Here is a 21,448-nt window from a genome sequence, read left to right on the forward strand (position 1 = left end):
TCTATATTTCTTTTCCACCTCTTTCTCTTTTCTCTCTCATTATCTCTATTTAACTTGCACACACACAAAGCATATAGCATATAGTATATATATATATATATACATACTACATTACACTGCATTACACTACACTACAAAAATTATAAATATATATAAATATATATTACACACACAAATAAATTGGCGATGGAAGCTATTGCAGAAACCGACGTAGATCGTCACCAGCAAACAGCTCAGAAATATTTGTCTGTACAGAGCCACGAGATTATCGTGCCATCTTATGCCGCGTGGTATGAGATGGACAGAATCCACGACATTGAACGACGTTTTTTACCCGAATTCTTCAATCACCGAAATCGATCAAAGTCGCCTAGTGTCTACAAGGAATACCGCGAATTTATGGTCAACACCTATCGCCTCAATCCACTCGAGTATCTTACTGTTACGGCATGCAGAAGAAACATGACAGGAGACGTGTGTGCAATCATTCGAGTACATGCCTTTTTAGAACAATGGGGCCTGATCAACTATCAGGTAGATATAACTTACGCTCACACATACATATATACAGTACATACATGCATACACCTCTTTATTTTATAAAAAAAGGAGAAAAGAAAAGAAAACCATTTACACAATTTTATTTATTGATTTATGCATTTGTGTACAATTGACATACCCGTGTTTGTGTATTAAATATATATGTAAATATATATAAATATGCATAACTACACATATACATATACACATATAATTATATGCTCCTTTATATCAATATATATACAAATATACATATATAATTATATTGAACCTAGGTCGACCCAGGATCAAAACCATCTAATGTAGGTCCACCATTTGCTGGCCAGTTTAAAATGATGATGGATACACCCAAAGGCCTTGAACCACCACCCACCCACAACAGTCTGCCACTCTCCACATCCCATTCGCAAACACCCAGCAACAATAATTCCCGCAAACCCTTAAAGCATACTACAGATCCCACACAATCCATGGACATTGACTCTGACCCTAACTCTGACGCAAACTCTAAACAACCACCAATTTCTTCAAGTACATTAAACATCAACCTTGAGTTACGACGCTCTATCTACGACACAAAAACTAGCCAGGAAAACAGGTGGACTGACCAAGAACGGATGTTGCTATTGGAAGGATTGGCGATATTTTCAGACAATTGGGATGAAATTGCAGAGCATGTTGCTACAAAGACACGCGATCAATGTATCCTTCATTATCTTGAACTTCCGGTCATGGATCCAACTGCAGATTTAGAAGTGTCAGAACACGACTTGCCTCAATTTAATACTAAAAATTCTTCTAAAACTAAAATTACATCTAAAAGTACCACTACTCCTACTACCACAACAACCAAAACAGCAGCAGCAACAAAAACAAGACAAGTTGATAATCCGATCATGTCGGTCGTTGCTTTCTTAGCGTCAACAGTTAGTCCAGAAGTAGCGGCCGCAGCAGCAGCAACCGCAGAATTGTCATCATCATTATCATCATCTCTTTCTCCTTCTCATCATACTTTTGGAAACTCTTCTAAAACTACTGGATCACCATCGATAACTGGTGACGATATGGTAAAACATGATTTGGCCTACAAGCTCATTCGGAGCAAACTTGGGAATTTCCAAACCATTGCTGCAAACTTTGCAGAAAAAGAAAGCTTTGTGGAGAACGAGAGACGTCAGTTAGAAAGGGAACGGCACCAGCTGGGACTGGACCGGGTTGTCTTGAAGAACAATGTTGGTTCGATCCAGCAAGAGATACATCGACTACATGAAACCAGGCTAGCACAGGCCCAGGCACAGGCCCAGGCCCAGGCCCAGGCCCAGGCCCAGGAACAGGCTCAAGCTCAAGCACAGGCTCAAGCTCAAGCACAGGCTCAAGCACAGGCTCAAGCTCAAGCACAGGCTCAAGCACAGGCTCAAGCACAGGCACAGGCTCAAGCCCAGGCTCAAGCTCAGGCACAGGCTCAAGCTCAGGCTCAAGCTCAGGCTCAAGCTCAAGCTCAAGCACAGGCACAGGAACAAGCTCAAGCTCAGGCTCAGGCTCAAGCTCAAGCTCAAGCTCAGGCTCAGGCTCAGGCTCAGGCTCAGGCTCAGGCTCAGGCTCAGGCTCAAGCTCAGGCAGAGGCAAAGGCAGAGGCAGAGGCACAAACACAGACACAAGTACATGAACAAGAACAAGCTCAAGAAGAAGCTCGAGTAGAGGCTCAAGCAGAACCACAAGCAGAACCACAAGCAGAACCACAAGTTCAAATACAAGCAGAACCACAAGCCGAACCACAAACTCAAACTCAATCTCAAAATCCCATTACCCAAAGTCAACCACCCACAGGTTCACCAGAAATTCCTATGAGCTAGCCAGTTTTTTTTATTTGTATATTTTCTTTGATATAACTTTTCCCAAAAATAAATAAATAAAAGAAAGAAAATGCAAAAAAAAATATTAGAAGAAAAAAAAGAATAAAATGTTTAATTTCTTACCTCCCAAAAAAAATCATGATATCTTTTTAGGACATAACGAATAATTGAAAGATAAAAGATAAAAGAAAAATAAGAAGAGAGAAAAATATAAATGAAAATAATGATTATTTATTTTTCTATCTATATTACTGTATATTTGTATTATGGCTGTTATTTTGCAACCTTGTTGTAAAAGTTGTTACGCTTGAGTTCCATGGCAGTCTTGTATGGTGCAGTGATAGGAGGTTGAAGAGGATCCAAGGAAGTATAAGATGTCTGTTATCATTATCATTATATAGTTAATATTGGTTGGTATTGAAAGAGATAAGAAAGTTAGTTAGTTAGTTAGTTAGTGGCTATGCCCAGAGCCTTATTTCTCTCAATCATACCTGGAGTGGATAAGTACGATCTGCGTCGTAACCGCTAGAAAAAAATTGTTAACATGCTTTTCGTTCATCTTCCTCTGTTCTACAAATCATACTTTAAATCACCACACGCAAGGAATGGTACAATTGTTCGGTTGGGACCCACCAATGCATTGGCAGCATCTAGAACAACAAAAATAAGAAGAAAAAGAAAATACAAATACAAATTCAAATTAGTATTCTTACACACACATATTTATATACATTAATCTTGATCCTCTCGAACAAAATTCTCACCGTAATGCAAATCAAGCAAAGGGTTGGTCATGGTTGGTGTGTAGTTTGGAGGAGGTGTATAGTTTTGGCAAACAATAAACGCCTCTACATATATACACATACACGTGAATATAACAGTTATGTTTCTATGTGTTTGAATTCATCTAATATAACTTATCGAATACACCAAATAAGTATCTAGACATTTACCTATGCTTGAATTACGCGAACTTCTAGGTTTGCTACATGTCACAGTTGGGAAAAAGACTTTAAGTTGGGAATAAAGCAAAGTGATGTCTTTGCCTCTAAAGATCTTTGCCACAAAGCATCCTCCAGGGCGAAGTACATGTGTTGTAATATTAAGAGCCTATGATTAAAATCAATCCACATACAAATACAAATATGCACATGTTTAGTTTTTTTTTATATTTTCTTCCTCTTCTTCTTGCTTTTTTAAATATTTTAAATAAACAAAGAATAGACATATAAGCACATATGTAGAAACTTACAGCCAGCAGTAATTGTGCTTGAATATATTCATCCATGTCATGAAGACCAGTTACTACAAACCAAGACTGTTATCTTTCAAAATCCTAATAATAACATTTACACTCATTGAAAAATAAAATACTAATTTAATACTACTACCATTGCTACTCACCATCAGGCGCACCGTCACATACAACGATGTCAGCCAATTCACCTTCAAAGTATGAGATGATCTTCTCAGCAGTTGATTCTTTAGTAATGTCACCCTGGAGTTGAATCACATTATCCAAAGGAGCCTAGCAAATCATTTACATCCTACTAATTAATTCCAGTGTATTCTAATCGTGAAAGCAAAATATCGTTATTGTACCATTGCTTGGAGGTCAACAGCAACGATTTTAGGTTCTTGTTCTTGGGGATTCTGAGCATGATTCTGACTACATTAAACAATAAAAAACAACAGAATGGAGTAAATTGTGTTAATGTCTTTAGAATTCTCTACTTATATATACATGTCTTTTAGCTTTAAAGAATTTCAACGAGTTCATTTTGTGAACATAAATGTCATTTCTTTTTTTTTCAATTTAAGCTTTCATGCTTTCATGTAATTATGCATGTGTGTATATGTGTATGTGTATGCTTAATGTACCTAAGTCTTTGAGTCAAAACTTGAGACCAACTACCAGGTGCTGCGCAGAGATCAACAGCTCTGTGGACACCTTGCAGAAGATTGAACTCTTCGTCCAACTGGAGTAGTTTGAAAGCACTTCGAGCTCTCCAGCCTTGTTCTTTGGCAAGACGATAATACTATGATGGGTTGGTTTACATTTTTGTTTGTGTATAGATAACATATAGATATAGATATATATATATATTAAAATATGTATATAATTAAAGCATGGCTCAATAAAAGATATATATATATATAGGAGAAAAGGAAAGAAAGAGAAAGAGAGCTAATATAAAATCACACAGTAATTGTGTAAAACATGAATATTTACCACGTCTCTTTTGTCCTTTGAAGATTTTCCCATTATTCTGTATCTTATATATGTGTATATATAAGGATATATATCTATATATCTATATATAAAGAGAAATATGCTGGGGATTTTTTTTTGTATTGTTTATTGGAGAACCCGTTGAGATATGATAATTGCAAGACTGCTAAAAAATAATAATGAGTTAAACCCAATCAAAAATACAAAATAAACTCAACCACAGTTGATGAAAATACTGGGACAAATATAAGAATCATACATATTAATAAACTTGGCTTTTCAAGCTTTATTTTATTAAGTATGTAAAAAAAAACCTGGCTATCTTTTATTGTGTCTTGAAAGGGGAGAAATATAGTAAAGTACATTTGTAAGTCGCACAATTCGAAAAAAATAAAGCGCATTTTTAGGGATAAAAGTTTGTCAGAGCTTTTTTTTATATTTAAGCAAAAAGTTGAGTATGCATTATAAAAAAATAGTGTCAGAATGTTTATTATGCTCCTTAATAGCCTAAGAATGCTTGTTTGTGCGGTCTATTTGAGAAAAATCCATTCATAACGGTTAGGAACTCTTAAAAATGCGCCTTGTATTCTCGAATTGTGCGACTTGTATAGTGTGTTTTACTGTAAGCCCCTCTTAGTATTTACTAGAAATTAAGGGATGAAATCCGGGAAACTACCATTGGAAATTAAGTCGCCATGTAAAGCTAGAATTGTCAAAAATTTGAATTTTTTTACTTGACGAGCTCTTTAGTATCCTGTACAACTTTGCAAGTCTGAGTGCCCAAAGTGTAATGTTGGGATGTAGGGCAGGTCTTTTATTTACGGTGCGGAGTGAACGATGGTTTCCTCGATAATGAAGAGAAGATACACGCACGAGAATAGAGAGATAGTGGAGATGGGGGGAAATGGATGTGCCACAGTGGAAATAAAGAAGATAATGATAAGCGGAACTCTCACTTCGTTACAGATGATTCTAATTGACCAGAGCGATTTATGTCCTCTGAGACAATTACCGACTTTACGAGAAAAAGAGATAGTTTAATTGTAACTCATGTATTAGGGTAATATAAAGGTTGGTCACAATGCGTGCCTACCACATTAGAACCTAGCTCGCCCAATTCCCAGGTTTCATGCTTTCAGTTCTCGCCGAACCTACTGGTGGCTCGGTATGGGCCACATAACAAAAGGTTTCTAAAAGCGACCTTTGAAGACCTGTTTTCCCACTTTTAAAAAGAAAATCATTACTATCTATCTTTGATGTTTAAACCAACGATAAATTCATTGGGAGTACTCAGCCAGATTGGTCGATCAAATTCTTGTGTGAATTATGGCCAATGATATCAATTTGTAGTTGAAGACACCAAAAGATAAAAGTACAAAATTCGTACAAAATCCATAGATTTTTATAGAATTCATAGAATAAGCTTTTGCACATTCTGATTTCTTTTTTGAACCTATAATCACCTAGACTCTCGAAGAAGCCAAGCGTTCTTTCCTTTGACTCAAGTTCTGGCAATACATTGTCAACCTTGTGTATGTTTTCTATTGACTTTAAGGGTTTGCTCAAGCTCCTTCACGGCAGCTATCGGATCCAACTTTATATTAACTTCCTTTTCGATTACTTCTAAACAGTAATCTTACGGGGACGATGTTCCTTGATGGGGTACGACGTTTATGTCTAACCGAACTAGTTAATTGTGGCCCCCTATCTGGACTGGTACCTTTCTCTAATCCTTCAGGGCAAAATGATGTGTCCTGGAAAAACGCAATATATTTATTGTACACATTAGCTTTACTACTTTGTCACCACATTTTGTGTTTATCTCTCTCTCCAGGCACTTAGCTCTCATTGTTTTAAGGGACACAGCCTGTATTTAGGCAACTTAATAATAAAATACTGTCTCATACGAAAAACAAATCGTGTATATTCAATTAATAACAGTTAGTGTTCTAAATTTAGAATTGACAATAAAAAATAATAATTAGTCGCGAATGCACTATATCAATAGCTGGTTATCCAGAAGATCATAAAGAGTTATTGTCATTAAAGCGTGACGCAATCTTGTTGAATATTTTACTACTTATTGGCCTTCTTACGCGTATCGTGTCTTTTTCTTTATTTTACCTAATGTTCCCAAAGTTTGACAAGACAAACTGGTAAGTAATCCCCATTCAATTTTTTTTCAAAGCACAAAAAAGAGTCTTTATACGAATATTATGTGTCCTTAGGGAACAAATAGAATTATTTCATGCCGGCAAAAAGGTCACGATTTGTGGTCCGATAGAATCAAATTGTCGTCTCCCACCAGGAAATGTTGTCCTCCTAAAAGTAGTGATGATCCGTTAAGGAAAAAGCTAAAAACAGCATAGTATTGCATATACAAAAGTAAGGATTCAGCCGGTCAGAGAGCCGTGTGTTTTTCGATCTTTCAAAAAGACGTACAAATTTTGATCGTCGCTATTACAATTCTAGACCAATAATATTGTTTTCGGAATTTAAAATTTGATCGATCAATCTGGCTGAGTACCCCCAAAATTTGATCGAAATTTGATCGAATTTTGAACTTTTGCCTTTTGATGTCCCCAACTACAAATTGATATCATTGGCCAATATTCACAAGAATTTGAGCGATCAATCTGGCTGAGTACCCCCGATAAATAAAATCTACTTCTTTCTGAATTATGGCTTTTATTTATTTATCAATTAAAGTGAAATGTATCTCATAAATACAATGATATTTGCTTGTTGCGACTTTCGGTTACACATCCTGGATTGATGTTACGAATCACTTTCTTAAATTACCCATTCTTTACTTTTTACAATTTCTCTTTCTCTTTCCCTTATCCCTATCCAAACAATTATACTATAACTTTCACAAACCAACGAACAAACTTTCGGTATAGTTTTTCAATCATTATATCTTATCTTCTATTAACATCTCTGTAGCTGGTTTCTATTACCTTATAAATAAAGTTTATTTCCGTAACAAAAGAATAGAGATTATCATATAAAAAGGCAGAAATATTACGGCTACAACGTTTCCAGATGGGAGCATCCCCTACAGTTTCATTTTCTTTAAATAAAGTGGTGGTGTTTGGTTTTAGGAAATATAAAAGTTAGCTAACTATTGGAGATGCTCTAAAATTCCTATTAAGAAATTGTTTTTTTACTGAATAATGACTGTGATGAGAATCAATTCTATTTTGATGATGAGGTTACCTACTCAGGGCTCATAACAAGATTAGCGTAACGCTATATATATATATCCCTTCATCTCTATTTCTGTATCTGTTTGTTGCTATGGTATATGTAGACTTATATATACCACAGCGAACCCCCTATTTCTAATCCACTCAACCATTAGTATAAATACTCGTCGCAATCTTGTCTAATAAAGATGTGCTGTATATCCAGCCAGTTTTTAGCAGGAAAATTGCATAAATTTAAAACCAACTTGATAGTGCTTAGTATGTCAAGAAAAAAAACACTTGGATGATAAAAATGGTGAATATATTTGTGCAAGAAGAGTCAACAGTGAATGTTGTAGATATTTTATAGAATATTTTTGAGATGCCGTATTTTGAGAGAAAATGAAGTCAGTTGTGGGCAGAATATTGATAAAACAAAGAATACGATAAAGATATTCATATTAATGCACTTTTATCTTTTCTTGTATTTCTGTAAATTTAAAATAGTGGTCAGATTTAAGCATCTTATGACTATATATCTACAAACTTACATCTTCGTTCTGTAGTCTTCGAGTTGGATCGATAGTGTTCCTAAGGCCGACCAAAATACTTTGAAACGCACCGGTCAGGCCAATCATCGGCTTCAACACAGCTACTGGAACAGCTTTTATTACAGCCTTTGCAGAAGTAGCTTGATTATCTGATCCGCGATCTTTAAATTCCACCGGAATTGTAAAAATGGTCTGGGCTGCTGACCCGATATTTTTACTCAAGCTGTGGTAGGCGTACTGAAATCCTTGAGAAAGATCACTAGGTTGATCAGCAAACTTGCTTACAGCTGAATGGGAACCATCTATATCTTCATCACTTTCATTGTCTTGTATATTGTCAATTGGATGGTCAATTGTAGCATAAATCAATGCATCTGCTCCAGAAAGAGCATTATCCATTCCACCACCGTAGTTAGGTGATACATGGGTGGGAGTGGCAAAAAATCCATCGGCGTGTTCTAGAATTACTTGAGTTCCAGAGGCGAAACGAGCACTAAGGTTGATGGCTTCAATAGCTGTGGCACGTGCAAACGAATGTGTGCCTTTTTGAATGCCTACACACACATATATATATATATATATAATAGCTCATTAAGTTTCAAGCGAAATTATTTACCAAAAAATATTAATGACAACTACCTTTAATAATTCTACCATCTTTACGGTATTGTTGAAGAGGCAAGAGTACAAGATCAGCAACCCCACTACTTAGGTTCACAATCGAACGAATTGGTGCTACGCCAGAGACCATATTGGGAACTTGCGTATTCTTGATATGAGGTAGCCATTCTTGACCAAGCTTCTCAAAAACTCGCTCGATTCCAGCAATGCCGGTAAGTTTGACATGATTGAGAGACATTTCAGCGCCATCAAGATGGAAAAGATTGATAAGTTCAGCAAATTGACCTTCTTTTATATTGCCGTAATTTATATATTTTGGCTTATAATCCACCTTTAGGACAATAGGGAATATCTCGACATATTCTACAATAAATTCCAGTTATTATGATCAAAAATAGATGTAAACCAAGATATTTAGCTTACGAAAGAACACTGGATTTGCTTCGTCTTCATCGTCTTCATCTTCAGGTGCCGGTTTTGGGATTGTAGCATTAGTAAAAGGGGTGGATCTCAGCTTAAGCTTGTCGAATGTAAAGTAATTGACCAAAAAATCCAGTGCATCCTGGTCAACATAGAGACGAATAGGCAATAAATTAACCTTGAGTCTAAATTCTTGGGTCGGATCTTGTGCCACTGGCCTTATACCAGACAATTCAATATCGACCATGGATGAGCCTCGCTCTCGTGGAGTGGCTGATGAATCAGGTCGCATATACCCCAGAAACTTCTTCCATGATGACGTTTTAATGTTATCAATCATCTCAACATCACGAATAGAAAATTTAAGATGTATGCCCGTCTGACTAGTATCTGGCATAAGATCCAGAGCAACTGAAATGCCCTCTAAATGTATCTCAATTTTTGCAGTACGAGATCTTCGCTTGAGTCGGTTTGTTTGAGATCGTATCTTTGAAGATCGATGACGAGAATCTGGTAGCGAAGTCTCTTCCCGGGAAGAATCGTGCTGTAGAGATGGTGAGAATGTACTTTCATCCAAAAATCCTGCTTCTGACGCAGGTCCTTGCGAGACGCTATACTCTGAAACAGAATAAGGAGGAGAATGTGATAAAAAGTGGGAGTTTTCCGAAGGAGAATTTTCGGTGGCAATTTCGCGTGACATACGCGATCTACTGTCTACTGAAGCAGGACTTGACGAATATGCTGTTGAAGGTCGGCGAGGGGAAGAGCGAAGAGGGTCTCGCATGTATATCCAATCATACCCATCATATAGTTTCCACAAAACGTCAAAGTCTTCGATCCGAACCGATAAAATAGCGTCTGCCAAATTTAACAGCGATTTTTTTGTCTCTGCCTTTTTGTCAACACCATAATAGTCTTCAACCATATCAAGTTCATTGACATTATCGAGTAAAACACGAATAACATCTTCTGCCTTTGGTTTTTGAGCTTGTCTTCGTCTTGGTTTCTGCGGTCCATGTTTAATAAAGCTACTAGTAGAGAACATGGACGCGGATGAATCTGGCTGAACAGAAGGCTTTCCAGAATAATAGCCTTCGACATAACTAAGCCCAGATAAAGTATCGCTATCTTGCCCAGAAGGTCTCTCTGGAATCGTTCCAGCGTTCTGTCTAAACGCATCTTCATCCAAGCTAGATAACATATCTTTCTTTGTAGTGCTGAGTGAAACGTGAGATCGACGTCTTGACTTTCCCTTGTTAGATTTTTTTGGGGTATGAGTTTTATTGAAAACAGTGTCTCCTTGGTTAGCAATATAGGTTGCAAAGTTGACGAGTGATTGGAAAGAGTCTGAAGAACCTTCAATAGTCAATAAATTGTTATGAATCGCTATATCAGTAGCTGGTGCTGGTATTAGGGGATCCATCTTGATCTTGACTGTTGTCTCCAGATTTCGAATTGATAATACAGGAGATAACCCAATAGTCATCCAATACCGCCGTGGATCTGTTGTCTTATTTTCTACCTGTCCTAATAGAGTCTCGGCTCTTTTTTCGTCAAGTTCACTTGCATCATCTGACAAGAACACATCAATACTTTGTATGTAGGTTTTAATATTCATCAAGGGCTGTCCCGCAATAATCTCGGTGATCACCTATTATTTTTATATTAGATATATTTTTTATATTCTGATATGGTATTCTCTATACCTGAAGGTCATCAATTACGGCAACACCACGCGAGGGAGTGTTTATGGGCTTGTAATCAATTGAAGTGTCCAATACATGCGCATATATCTTAATGTACTGAGCTGGTGGATCGATATACACCATCTGTATCAATTTTACATTAGTATATTATATTTCTCTAGTTAGTTAACACTCGCCTCTTCAGGGACTTTTTGAAATTGCATTAAATTTTCAAGAAAACTCAAATCGGATCGGAACCGATGACATATGTTGCAAACCACCACACTGGTAACTTTGTCTTGTTTATTTATTTCCGGGAAAGATGTAAGTCTTGAAAACAAGGAAACCATTGCGGTATTTCTTTTGGCCTAATATATAATTTTAGAAAGCCAGTCTTCGATATATACTCTTAATCAATGCTACTTACATTCAAGCTCTTTGGGATAGTCTTATAAAGAACTGGAACTATATTGAGTGGGTCGGACATATCGTCCAGAGCGAGCTCATCGATATCAAGTGTTGTTATGTTTTCATTCTTAAATACAAAAAATTCATTTAGCTTATAAGTTGTACGTGTAAAAATAGCACAAAAGAACTTATGTACTTACTGTATTCAAATGCTTCATAACAGCAAAATATCTAAACTCGGTAAAGCGAGCTTGATAATCCCCGGGTATTCCATTTTCAGGTGTATAATGAAGATCCCAAGCAGCTTTTATAGAGGGTCACATTAGGTTTTATCGGATTTTCACAAAATATACCGAAAATCCAACATACCTTCACTTATTACAGCTACTATAGCAAATAAACTAGATGCTGGAACTGTACTTCCAAATCCAAGTCGCTCATGACTTTGACTCAGTACACTCGATTCGAGCAAAGAATATCTTCCATCAGCCTGATGATAATCGGACATCCCCATAGCATCATGAAGGGACCCTGACACAGACATTTGATGCCCTGTTTCAGGATCTGTAGAGAGCGTACTTATAAACTTTGGCTGCCACAATAAGAGATCGTTCTGAAGAACCTGAACGGTGTCCCACACAGGCTTAGTCAGGTTCATGCGAGTAACTGGGAAATGACAATTAAGAACAATCAACTAAGGCAGATGAGTTTTCTTTTCTATTTCCAAAGCTTTCTCGGGTTACTTACAGCGGTCTCTACCGTACGTTGTTTAAACATCATAGCTGATTCTGATTGATCTTCCATAGGAACATGCAGTTTTTGTTCTCCATTAAATGTTTCATTTCGACTAAGATGCTCGAACAAGTTAGACGGAATGTCTGAACCTGCACCAAAATAACCGGGTCTGGCAGACGACATTGGTGAATAGAGACCTGGAGATCGCGAGGTAATCTCGAAAGTTGGGGATTGGGCAGCAAATGCCCGATCGCTTCGCATGCCAGACAAAGGTAATGTTGTCATTGCGGTAAAGAAACAATGAGCAAGTTGATCTAAAAATAATACGTAAGGATATTAAAACATAGTCTTCCTGGAAAAAATATATACATACCTTTAGCCAATGTTACAAACACATAGATGGCATTAACATCCACACTGACTTTAGTGGGTTTTGGAGTTTCTAAATTGCGATCGATTGGTGTTTGATGAGGTGTATAGGCAGATGGTATAGTGTGGTCTTCTCTACCGGGTATTTGAGATTCATCAGGTCCATCGTCACTCTGCCAAGATGCTACCACTTTTTGCACGTCTACGCTCAAGAGATCGGCATGCATATGGTCGTTGAACTCATCTCGTGTACTAGATTGGCTCATATCTGGAACATACAGAACCAGTCGAATAAAAGCACATTTGATGCGCGCCTTTTTGCGTTCTTGGCAAAGGTTTAATGTCTGGTCAAGATCATCGTATACCTGCTGACCAAACGAATTGTTGGAGATACTAAAACTTAAAGTGAGCCTCTTTAATCATGATTTTGTTCTGGTCTGCAAGACATTTACCCAGTGTCCCTAGCTGGTTTTTTTTCCTGGTTTTTTGTAAGACTAGCTAGGGCGTAGACATAGTTCTCTAGTCGGTCTGCTATTCTTGGATCTACAGCTAGTCTGAATGCCTGTAGATCCACCTGTGTATCTTGATCAAATGATAACGCTAATTCTTTCATAAATAGCATACTCAATTTATCTGAAAGTAATAAAACTTACCATTAATAAACCGGTTAACCTGATAAGACTGTCTCTTTTCAATGCGTAATCGAATAACTTCGGTTTTAGATGTGCTAGTTCGTGAAATACGATGATTAACGGAAGGAAATTCTGGTTGGTTCTCATAGTCCAGGGGCATAGTTGGATCAAAGGTAAGGATATCGTTGTAGCATTCATATCTAACCCCCATAGACCGGCTGCTTGTCTGACTAGATCGACTCGACCCTGGGGGCTTTTCTATCCATTCTTCTAACGCAAGTTGAGTGATTTGTAGGTCAATTGTAGAAGACAAAACAGATGATGGGCGTTGTGTAGCAGAATTTAGTGGATATCTTGCTCTGTCCGAGCTATGTTGGTTAAGACGTGAGATACTGGGATTTTGTTGTGGAAATTGTTGGATACGAGCAATAATTTGGTTGATAGAAAGACGTAGGTGTCCGACATCCTTGAGTGAATTGGCTTCTGAAGATTGCCATGATATTGGTTGACGATATAGAGCAAAGAACTCAAACTGACCAATTTGTAGCTTGATTTTTAATTGAGGTATATTATTTTGGCGAGGAGCAGAACGAGGTTTGGATGGCGAAGAGCTAATTTCTCCAAGATCTGCGAGAATATCAGTCTTGTTATTGTCCGTGAAGTTATCATTGTCGCTATTGTCACTATCATTATTATTATGGCTCTCACTGCTACTTTGAAATGTATCAGATCCTATGCTCTGAAAGAGGTCGAGAATGAACGCTGTTTGTTGTGGCGTGACGACGGCACGGATGTGGGTAACAAAAATGTCGAGTTGCTTTATAGCGGGTGCATCGATTGGGGAGTCGCTAGTCTTGTTAAATGGATACGATGGACGTAGCTTAACACTTATCCAGTTGTCCTTATCCATTGTGCTAAATAGAAGGGCTTCATAGGGCTTTGAGCTCATAGTAGATCCGGAACGGGGGTATCCGCGAGGTGTGATGGATCCACTCATGTAGGAGTGGATTGAGGTCTGGAAGAGGAGGGAGTCACCTTCATCTGCTTCATAAAATTCTGTTTCGGAAAGATCGTCGTCTTGGCTTGTTATTGTAGTTTCACTTTGACTTGGCACTGGAGGTGGCGTTGCATTGGATCGGATATGAAGTGTCGGTGAGCTAAAAGTTATGATTTTGATCGTTTCGTCTGCAACAGGTGGTAGAAGAATACTAGACTCTGCTAGATTCCTATTCACAGGAGGTTCACTTGGCTGTCCTGTGCTAAAGGCAGGTGTCTCATCAAAGTAAGAGATATTCTTGATCTCGAGGTCCATAAAGTATTCTCGCTTGGTCTTATCACGATCACATGCAAGAGGAACAGCTGATGTGTGGATGATACGAACCAGACTATCAACTATCTCTATCTTGACTTTGGCGAGCATTTTGTCAATAACTCTGGTGAGTACCTGTAGACCCTGGAGTCCTGCATCAGCTATATCATCGCCTTCAGCATTGAGATCACAGAGTGAATGTTGAATGGATTCATGCAATGCCTGATTCTGGTCAGGTTCGATCTCCGTCCTCAAGAAATCGTCGGCAAAATGCAATGAAGAAGACATGATCGTGTCTTCTTCTTTTATGTTTTCTTTGCTAGGGTCTAAAGTGCAGCAGCCATTAAATACTGAAAAACATAATTACTGACTTACACTTCTTGGGTTTATTATTCACTGGTCGTAATGCTAAATGTAAGCCCTGGATCCTCAATGCAATATCTCCGCTCCAAAAGTTAGCCCATGGTAGCGATGCGCTTATGCTAGACACTCTTCCTGACTCCAGCACAAATGGTGTGTCTGTCAGACAGTCATTCAGTGTCTATAATTTTGCGCGTATGAGAAAACTAGAGCACGATTAGCTTATAATTGCAGGCCTACCTGCAGATTGAGATCAAGATCACGTAGTTCGACCGATCCATTTACTAGTGCAATGTCAAAGTTCTCGAGATCCAGCTCGTTGGCTAGGAACTGACCAATGGCTTTACGAAGGAGGAACTTGTATAGTCGCTTTTGTATATTGGTCGGGAGGGTAAAGTTGGTCCAACCCGAGGATAAGAACTCCCAGGCTTTCATGATGTGTTATGGTAATGTGGAGACGCAAGCAAGGTGAGACAACAACGAAAGCTAAGGAGGGAAGAAAAAGGAAATAAAGACACCGCAAAAGGCCAACAGATTTGTTCCAGTGACTGGTGGAGATTTCTATGATGCTTTCCGCTTTGAGCCTACCTCTGCTGTCCCCCTCAATTCTTCCCATTCAAGCCAAATCCATCCAACGTGACTGTAATTTGAGTTTTATTTTCTGTACAAATTGCAAGCTCGCTTTCAAGACGTTGGACTCAAGGTCTTGATTTTATCAAACACATCAGAGATATTTATCTTCATATACTATTTAGTCCATGTTGACTTGTTTATTCAAGAAGATTTGAGTATAAGTTTATTGCTCATTACTCAAAGCAGTTCAGACAATTTCCATTATCAGGCTTTATTGTTACTATGAAATCTCAGTTTTTATCTTCAGACAAATACTCTATCCACAAAAGGATTTGACGGTGACACTATGAAATCTAACCACTTCATTAAACACAAAAACTCATCATGGGTATTATGTATTAAGCATTAAGCATTAATAATTAAGAGTTAAAGCTATGTATAAGTAGCGTTATGAGTACCATTGTATTGACTTTGGCCAGATATATCTATCTAGATATTATGTTTTCTTTTTCTTTTTCCGAAAATCATATTTAAGCAATCCAATTGTTATCACTATGATGAAAGTAAATATATCAGGAAGTGAAGTTATGGTATCGTATCATTAATCAAGATAAAACGCTGATACCGAGTGATTCTTAAGTTGGGTTAATTCCTCCTAGCCATTGGCATGCATTGGAGATCGCTTAAAATTACCTTGACCGAGTCAACCTGTTGACATATATAAGTTAAGGGACTTGTCTAATTATATTTAATCCAGCTATAAGTAAAAATATTGCCCAATATTAGTTTTATATAATTAAGAGCTACGCGCTTTGAAGATATTACTCTATACACTATCCTTTCCTTTCTTATAATACATTTTATGTGATAAACTCCATTATTTTATTCCTCTTATTGAGTTTTACAGCGTTGCTTACCCTAAACGACTGTGTATATATTATTAATGGACAAAAACTTACGAAATCCAGCTGTTCTTGTCTAAATAAATATACGAAATAACCAAGTAACCGTATACCCAGTGCCACCATAAATATTTTGATAGCATACACTCAAGGTGTTTAAATGAGGTCGTTTGAGTCTATTTACTAAGTGTTACCAACATTCCATCAACCCATGTGGGTTGTTCTAAACTATTACGCCTTAAGTAGGTTCAATTGGCAATATCTATGCGCTTAGTGAAATTTACTCAATTTGTGGATTAGCTCTTTCAAGTCATTAAACTAAGCTAATATCAGCTCAAAAAAAAAGACTATAGCTCTCATAGCTTTAGATTATTTAATTATATAGCACATCTAAAACACAACTTGAGTAATTCAGTTTTAATGCATATAGCCGTCATACACAAGGTAGTATCATCCAGGAGAGTATGTTATGGATAGTAAGGGATTGTAATTTCAGTAATCTCCCCTAGGCTGTGAAAGACACATCTTTTATTTTTTTTGTTTTTGAAATTTCTGTACATTTAATATACGATGATCACTATTAAAAAAGTGGTGATTCTGATGGTGATTTTGGAAGGTATTATAGGAACTTTCCAAAATCACCATTGAGACCACCATTCATTTCCCATAGTGTGGAGCAAATCCAAGCAGAAAAAACAATAGTCTTCAAGACATTACAAAAATAAGCACAAGTCCCAATAGACTACAATATTAATTACTGCGGCTGTTTAATAGTAAAAGTTATAATAATGCATTTTCTTCTCTCTTCACTTTCAAACGACTAATGGCTTCAGTGGTGAACACTTATATCACCCCTGTAACGATATATGTGACTGTATCCCTTCCCTCAATTTTGGTTTCTCTGCACAGCTTTCATTACATTTTACTGTCCGTGAATTGCCTTTTTAGTATCCAGCTTTTAACTAACCATGAGATCTGATGCTCCATTCACTCCAGGTGTTCCTCATGAAATAGAAAAAACTGTCATTACCAGCCAGTCTACCGAGACTCCCTCATCTCCTGATAAAAATACAACTCCAGCACCCGAAAATCAGATTCTTTCATCACCAGCACCATCCAATTCCGACCTTACGAACCTCAATCTTAATTCAGCACATTTACAACATATGGATGCAGCACAGGCACAAGCTATAGCGCAGGCGGCAGCGGCAGCGATGGCAGCGCACGGCTCACACTATCACCAACTATTTACCAGCTTTGATCCAAATACAACACAACACATCACAGACAATAGTTCGACTGTACTGGCAACCTCTCTTGCGACAGATTTTATTAAGCGAGAGTTGATTAATCAAAAGGTAAACCACTCGTTCCTCCCAGAACCTTACGAGGTGGATATGGAACTAGTTTAAGAACCTCGACGAGAGGAGAGGATGAGAAGCGGTAAACAATTGTGACGTGACAGGTCAGGGCTGATAACAGAGATCGTAAAAAGCGATGGAGAGCGTTAAATGAAGAAAGAAGTAGGTTTTGGTTAAAACGCAAAAGAAAAAGAAGAGAACTTTTGCCTGATTCTTATTTATTTATTTTAGATAAAGACAATGATCTTCGGTGTAGAGTCAATAAGCGGGCCAATAAATTGTTTGGAAAAGACGATATTGGACCCAAGCGACATTGGGTTGAAGAAGAATTTGTTAAGCGTCAAGCGAAACGAAAGGAGAAAGAGAGACGTAAACGTGTGGTCGATGGAACAGTCGCCCATACACCGACAGATTATGGTCTTGATATTACAGCAGCTACACAACAACTTACACCACAGCAACTCCAAATACTACAAGAAACAAATTATCTGTCGTTGATCTGCAGTAATCTTGGCGCATTATCACCAAATACGGCTTCCAAGTTACTTGGTGTTGAACAGGGGTCAACAAATCCCCAAGACAAAACACAACATCTTTCAAGTCAATTGATTGAATTCCTTCAGCAGTTGCAACAGTATCAACCTCCACAGACTGTTGAATCTAGTGTTCCTCAACCTTCTGGTACGCCCACCTTAAACACAGCGGTACAGGACACTCGGCCAGAAGAGAAGGTTGCGGCCTTATTAAGCTCAAGTATCAGCTCTATAGCTACTGCTGTTGAATCTCAAGACAAAGATAAGAAAGATTTTGAAGAACAAGATCATGTTTCAGCAAGTCCTGAACAGCCTAGGATCGACTATCCTATGGATGCTGTCCTGACTTTGATGCAACTTAATTCTGGATGGCGACAATAATAATATTTTTTTAAAGTCAAATTCTGGTAGATATGATAGGCGTATTTAAAAGAAAGCAAGCCTTTCTTGTCGACATGTAATCCTTTATATATATATTCCTTTTATCTTTCATATATATATATATTACTTTCTCTCTTATAATTTATTATTATATAACCATACAGACTTGTTAAAATCAAAACACAATAAACGTAGCAACATAAAACAATACAAAACAAACGAGTAATCTTTATTATGCCACTTGAGACTCTTTGCCCAGACATCTTGGTTTCTATTGCAGAACTGCTGACTTCCAAAGATATTCTCCAATTGTCCATAACCTGTCATTCTCTCTCTAAAATACTCTACTATGAGTGTCTATGGAAATCACTTTGCAGCTCCATATACGGTATTTCATACAAACATCCAAACCAAACCTACCATTCGCTTTTCCGGTCGCTCGATAACCCCGGAAACTCCCGCCTTCCATGTCCCCATATTGAACTACTTGATATACATCAAACTCCACTTCATGGTCTTTTGGTAGATAAGGCGACTGACCCAGTGTCATGGGAAGGTGTTGAATGTCATGAATGTGACGTGAAAGGGATAAATTCTCTATTCATTTGCATGTCGCCAGAATGTCATATCATATGTAGGTGTATCAGGCAAGAACGGGGGTTGGAAATTAATACATATATCTAGTATGCCAACATCATGCCAAATCCCATGCTTCCCTTCGTTGTGTCCACCACAATGTGTTCTTCAAGCCGAACATCGGGGAGATATTCTGCTTCTCCTGTATTGATTGGGTAAATGTGGAAATACTTCTCTATACTTGACATGAGCTTTATTTATTCATGTATTTAAATAGTTGGGAAATGAATGTGCAAATATAGCAGAACGATACAAGGAAGAAATTCTAAACGACCACTGGTCCATTGTAATGTACTGCCCATCATATAGACAAAAAAACACAAGTGACAAGTTACGGAGACGGGAGGAACGCATAGTCCGATGGCGAGATTCTCCTCATTACATAGCAACTTCAGGTAGACCTATCTGCTTTATCCCAACAGAATGGATGAATACTTGGGAGCAGTATATCGAAGGCTGGCAAACAGATCATCCACCCATGATCGATTTGCGCTTATGGTATCTTTCAAATGGATATTTACGACCAAATATTGCGTTTAATCCTTTTGCGCCTAGTACCACTGACATTACTCTCATATCTTGGGATACATGGGCCTACTTAGAAAATAATTATCCGATACTAGGGGCCTTATTAACAGAAAGTAAGAGTTGGAACAAAACAAATCTTTAATAAGGCTACTTATAAGTCAGTAATATAGATAATCTCTCGACCCAAAAAAACAACAACCGATGGAGCACCTATTTAGAAGTATGGAAGCGACGTGCCAGAGGCGAATAAGTCTTGAGATTATATCATGTTTTTAACAAGATCATAATTGTAGTTATGTGACTCTTTCCTTGTTAAAGCTTGTACACCGGCTATCAAAATAAAAAAAAAGAGTGCTTTAAAATGGTAATTTGCCTGTTCATTTGTAACTTCGAATTACTATGAATCAACCTCAAAACACCAATAACTATAAGAATCTCCGGGTGGTAGAAGGGAAACAAGCAATTGCCCAATGTGTGCAACAAAGTGAAGAGATCAAAAACATACTATCCAATGATACTTTACTGGATGTCCCAGAAGATGCATGGCAATCAGCCATGCAAACTTTTGAAGCAAGCATGGTAAAATGAACGAATGCCTAAAATGATAGGCAAATTAAAGAAAAGTATATTTATTGAATTTAATTAGGTTTCCTTTGAATATAATGTCGAGCAGCTTGGAAAGCCTGACGTTATAAAGTTATTGAAAGCGAAGTTATCAAAACTAGCCAGAAAAAGGGTCAGATTACTTTATTTTACAGTACAAATACCACATTTCATCATATCTAATAATATATTTCTTTTATTAGGCTTGGAAGAAAAGACATCTGGCTCGTATGCGTATGAAGAAACATGAACAATACAAGAACCGAAAACGTCTATTAAAAGCGGTTGACGCTTGGCGGATTACCATGTCTCAACAAGGGCAGGTTTACAAAAAGGTAAGCTTTTTTTTTTATTTCTTTGGACCTTTGGAGTATATTTGTTCTTAAGCTTTTTTTAGTTACAAGAGCAAGAAAAGAAGAGAGAGAGAGAAGGAAAGAAGAAACGAGAGGAAAACAAAACAAAGATCAAAGAGATGTCTAGATTGCTTGAACGATTAACTCTATTAAGAGATTTGAGACGCCAACAGCTTGAAAATAAAGGTATAATGCTTATGAATTCTTTTAAGGGTCGGAACTTTATCAATAACCGATAAAGGATTTTATTATGAATATAAACTATAGGACATTTCTTCCCGGAAGAGGGAAATGATTTCTTTAACAAAGTCAAAGCATGGCATGTTGCTACTGAAGAAAAAGATGGCACAGAGCAAGAAGAAACCACTACGAATACATCTTTGTATATTCATCCGGATGACCATTGGAATGTCTTGGGGCTTGACAATATGTCGTATACATACTGGTCTCAGGGCTTTCAAAATACAGAAGCCCTGCGACGCGTCCGTAAATTATGGGATCATTACATAAGTGAAGAAGAAACAGCCCGTGAAGCGAAAATCCCTCCTTACTGGGTTGAGCCTTCTCCACCTGCCAATTGGGTGTGGGCTTCCTGTCTGGTGCAAGACTCTTGATCCTTTTTTTTATTATTATTATTATCATCATCATCATCATCAATATTTTCATTTGCCTTC

The 21,448-nt window shown here is 37.6% G+C and overlaps 9 protein-coding genes across 9 annotated transcripts; 4 read left to right on the plus strand and 5 right to left on the minus strand.

Annotated features, from left to right (window-relative positions):
* Nucleotides 1-201: 201 nt before the first annotated feature.
* PHYBLDRAFT_93251 (hypothetical protein) lies at nt 202-905 on the plus strand (the record flags this gene model as incomplete). The annotated part of the gene is made up of 2 exons (XM_018443823.1): nt 202-534; nt 816-905. Coding segments are annotated over 2 exons (423 nt in total), but the record flags the coding sequence as incomplete, so codon positions are not given.
* Nucleotides 906-1,817: 912 nt separating this feature from the next.
* Nucleotides 1,818-2,204, minus strand: PHYBLDRAFT_155028 (hypothetical protein; the record flags this gene model as incomplete). The annotated part of the gene is made up of 1 exon (XM_018433377.1): nt 1,818-2,204. The coding sequence occupies one exon, from the start codon at nt 2,202-2,204 to the stop codon at nt 1,818-1,820; it is 387 nt and encodes a 128-aa protein (XP_018293289.1).
* Nucleotides 2,205-2,666: 462 nt separating this feature from the next.
* On the minus strand, nt 2,667-4,659 carry PHYBLDRAFT_57988 (hypothetical protein; the record flags this gene model as incomplete). Its single annotated transcript, XM_018440267.1, has 10 exons — nt 2,667-2,771; nt 2,885-2,918; nt 2,977-3,043; nt 3,158-3,241; nt 3,347-3,503; nt 3,646-3,698; nt 3,798-3,921; nt 3,996-4,062; nt 4,275-4,432; nt 4,627-4,659. The coding sequence occupies 10 exons, from the start codon at nt 4,657-4,659 to the stop codon at nt 2,667-2,669; spliced, it is 882 nt and encodes a 293-aa protein (XP_018293290.1).
* A 1,257-nt stretch (nt 4,660-5,916) lies between these two features.
* Nucleotides 5,917-6,475, minus strand: PHYBLDRAFT_71985 (hypothetical protein; the record flags this gene model as incomplete). Its single annotated transcript, XM_018442576.1, has 3 exons — nt 5,917-6,153; nt 6,267-6,380; nt 6,422-6,475. 3 exons carry the CDS (start codon nt 6,473-6,475, stop codon nt 5,917-5,919), a joined length of 405 nt encoding a protein of 134 aa, XP_018293291.1.
* A 1,641-nt stretch (nt 6,476-8,116) lies between these two features.
* On the minus strand, nt 8,117-8,821 carry PHYBLDRAFT_158368 (hypothetical protein). The gene is made up of 2 exons (XM_018433773.1): nt 8,366-8,821; nt 8,117-8,304 (listed from the first exon to the last, which is right to left on the minus strand). Exons 1-2 carry the CDS (start codon nt 8,762-8,764, stop codon nt 8,287-8,289), a joined length of 417 nt encoding a protein of 138 aa, XP_018293292.1. The 5' UTR covers nt 8,765-8,821; the 3' UTR covers nt 8,117-8,286.
* PHYBLDRAFT_100895 (hypothetical protein) lies at nt 8,807-9,587 on the minus strand (the record flags this gene model as incomplete). Its single annotated transcript, XM_018427614.1, has 3 exons — nt 8,807-8,919; nt 9,002-9,349; nt 9,410-9,587. Coding segments are annotated over 3 exons (639 nt in total), but the record flags the coding sequence as incomplete, so codon positions are not given.
* A 7,760-nt stretch (nt 9,588-17,347) lies between these two features.
* On the plus strand, nt 17,348-18,654 carry PHYBLDRAFT_143512 (hypothetical protein; the record flags this gene model as incomplete). Its single annotated transcript, XM_018430998.1, has 3 exons — nt 17,348-17,770; nt 17,845-17,902; nt 17,972-18,654. 3 exons carry the CDS (start codon nt 17,348-17,350, stop codon nt 18,652-18,654), a joined length of 1,164 nt encoding a protein of 387 aa, XP_018293294.1.
* A 234-nt stretch (nt 18,655-18,888) lies between these two features.
* PHYBLDRAFT_71982 (hypothetical protein) lies at nt 18,889-20,068 on the plus strand (the record flags this gene model as incomplete). The annotated part of the gene is made up of 4 exons (XM_018442575.1): nt 18,889-19,288; nt 19,339-19,445; nt 19,508-19,931; nt 19,989-20,068. The coding sequence occupies 4 exons, from the start codon at nt 18,889-18,891 to the stop codon at nt 20,066-20,068; spliced, it is 1,011 nt and encodes a 336-aa protein (XP_018293295.1).
* Nucleotides 20,069-20,217: 149 nt separating this feature from the next.
* On the plus strand, nt 20,218-21,388 carry PHYBLDRAFT_143514 (hypothetical protein; the record flags this gene model as incomplete). The annotated part of the gene is made up of 5 exons (XM_018430999.1): nt 20,218-20,397; nt 20,465-20,554; nt 20,625-20,756; nt 20,819-20,960; nt 21,042-21,388. The coding sequence occupies 5 exons, from the start codon at nt 20,218-20,220 to the stop codon at nt 21,386-21,388; spliced, it is 891 nt and encodes a 296-aa protein (XP_018293296.1).
* Nucleotides 21,389-21,448: the final 60 nt, after the last annotated feature.

This window comes from Phycomyces blakesleeanus (genome assembly GCF_001638985.1).
Source record: "Phycomyces blakesleeanus NRRL 1555(-) unplaced genomic scaffold PHYBLscaffold_7, whole genome shotgun sequence".
NCBI classification, from domain to species: domain Eukaryota; kingdom Fungi; phylum Mucoromycota; class Mucoromycetes; order Mucorales; family Phycomycetaceae; genus Phycomyces; species Phycomyces blakesleeanus.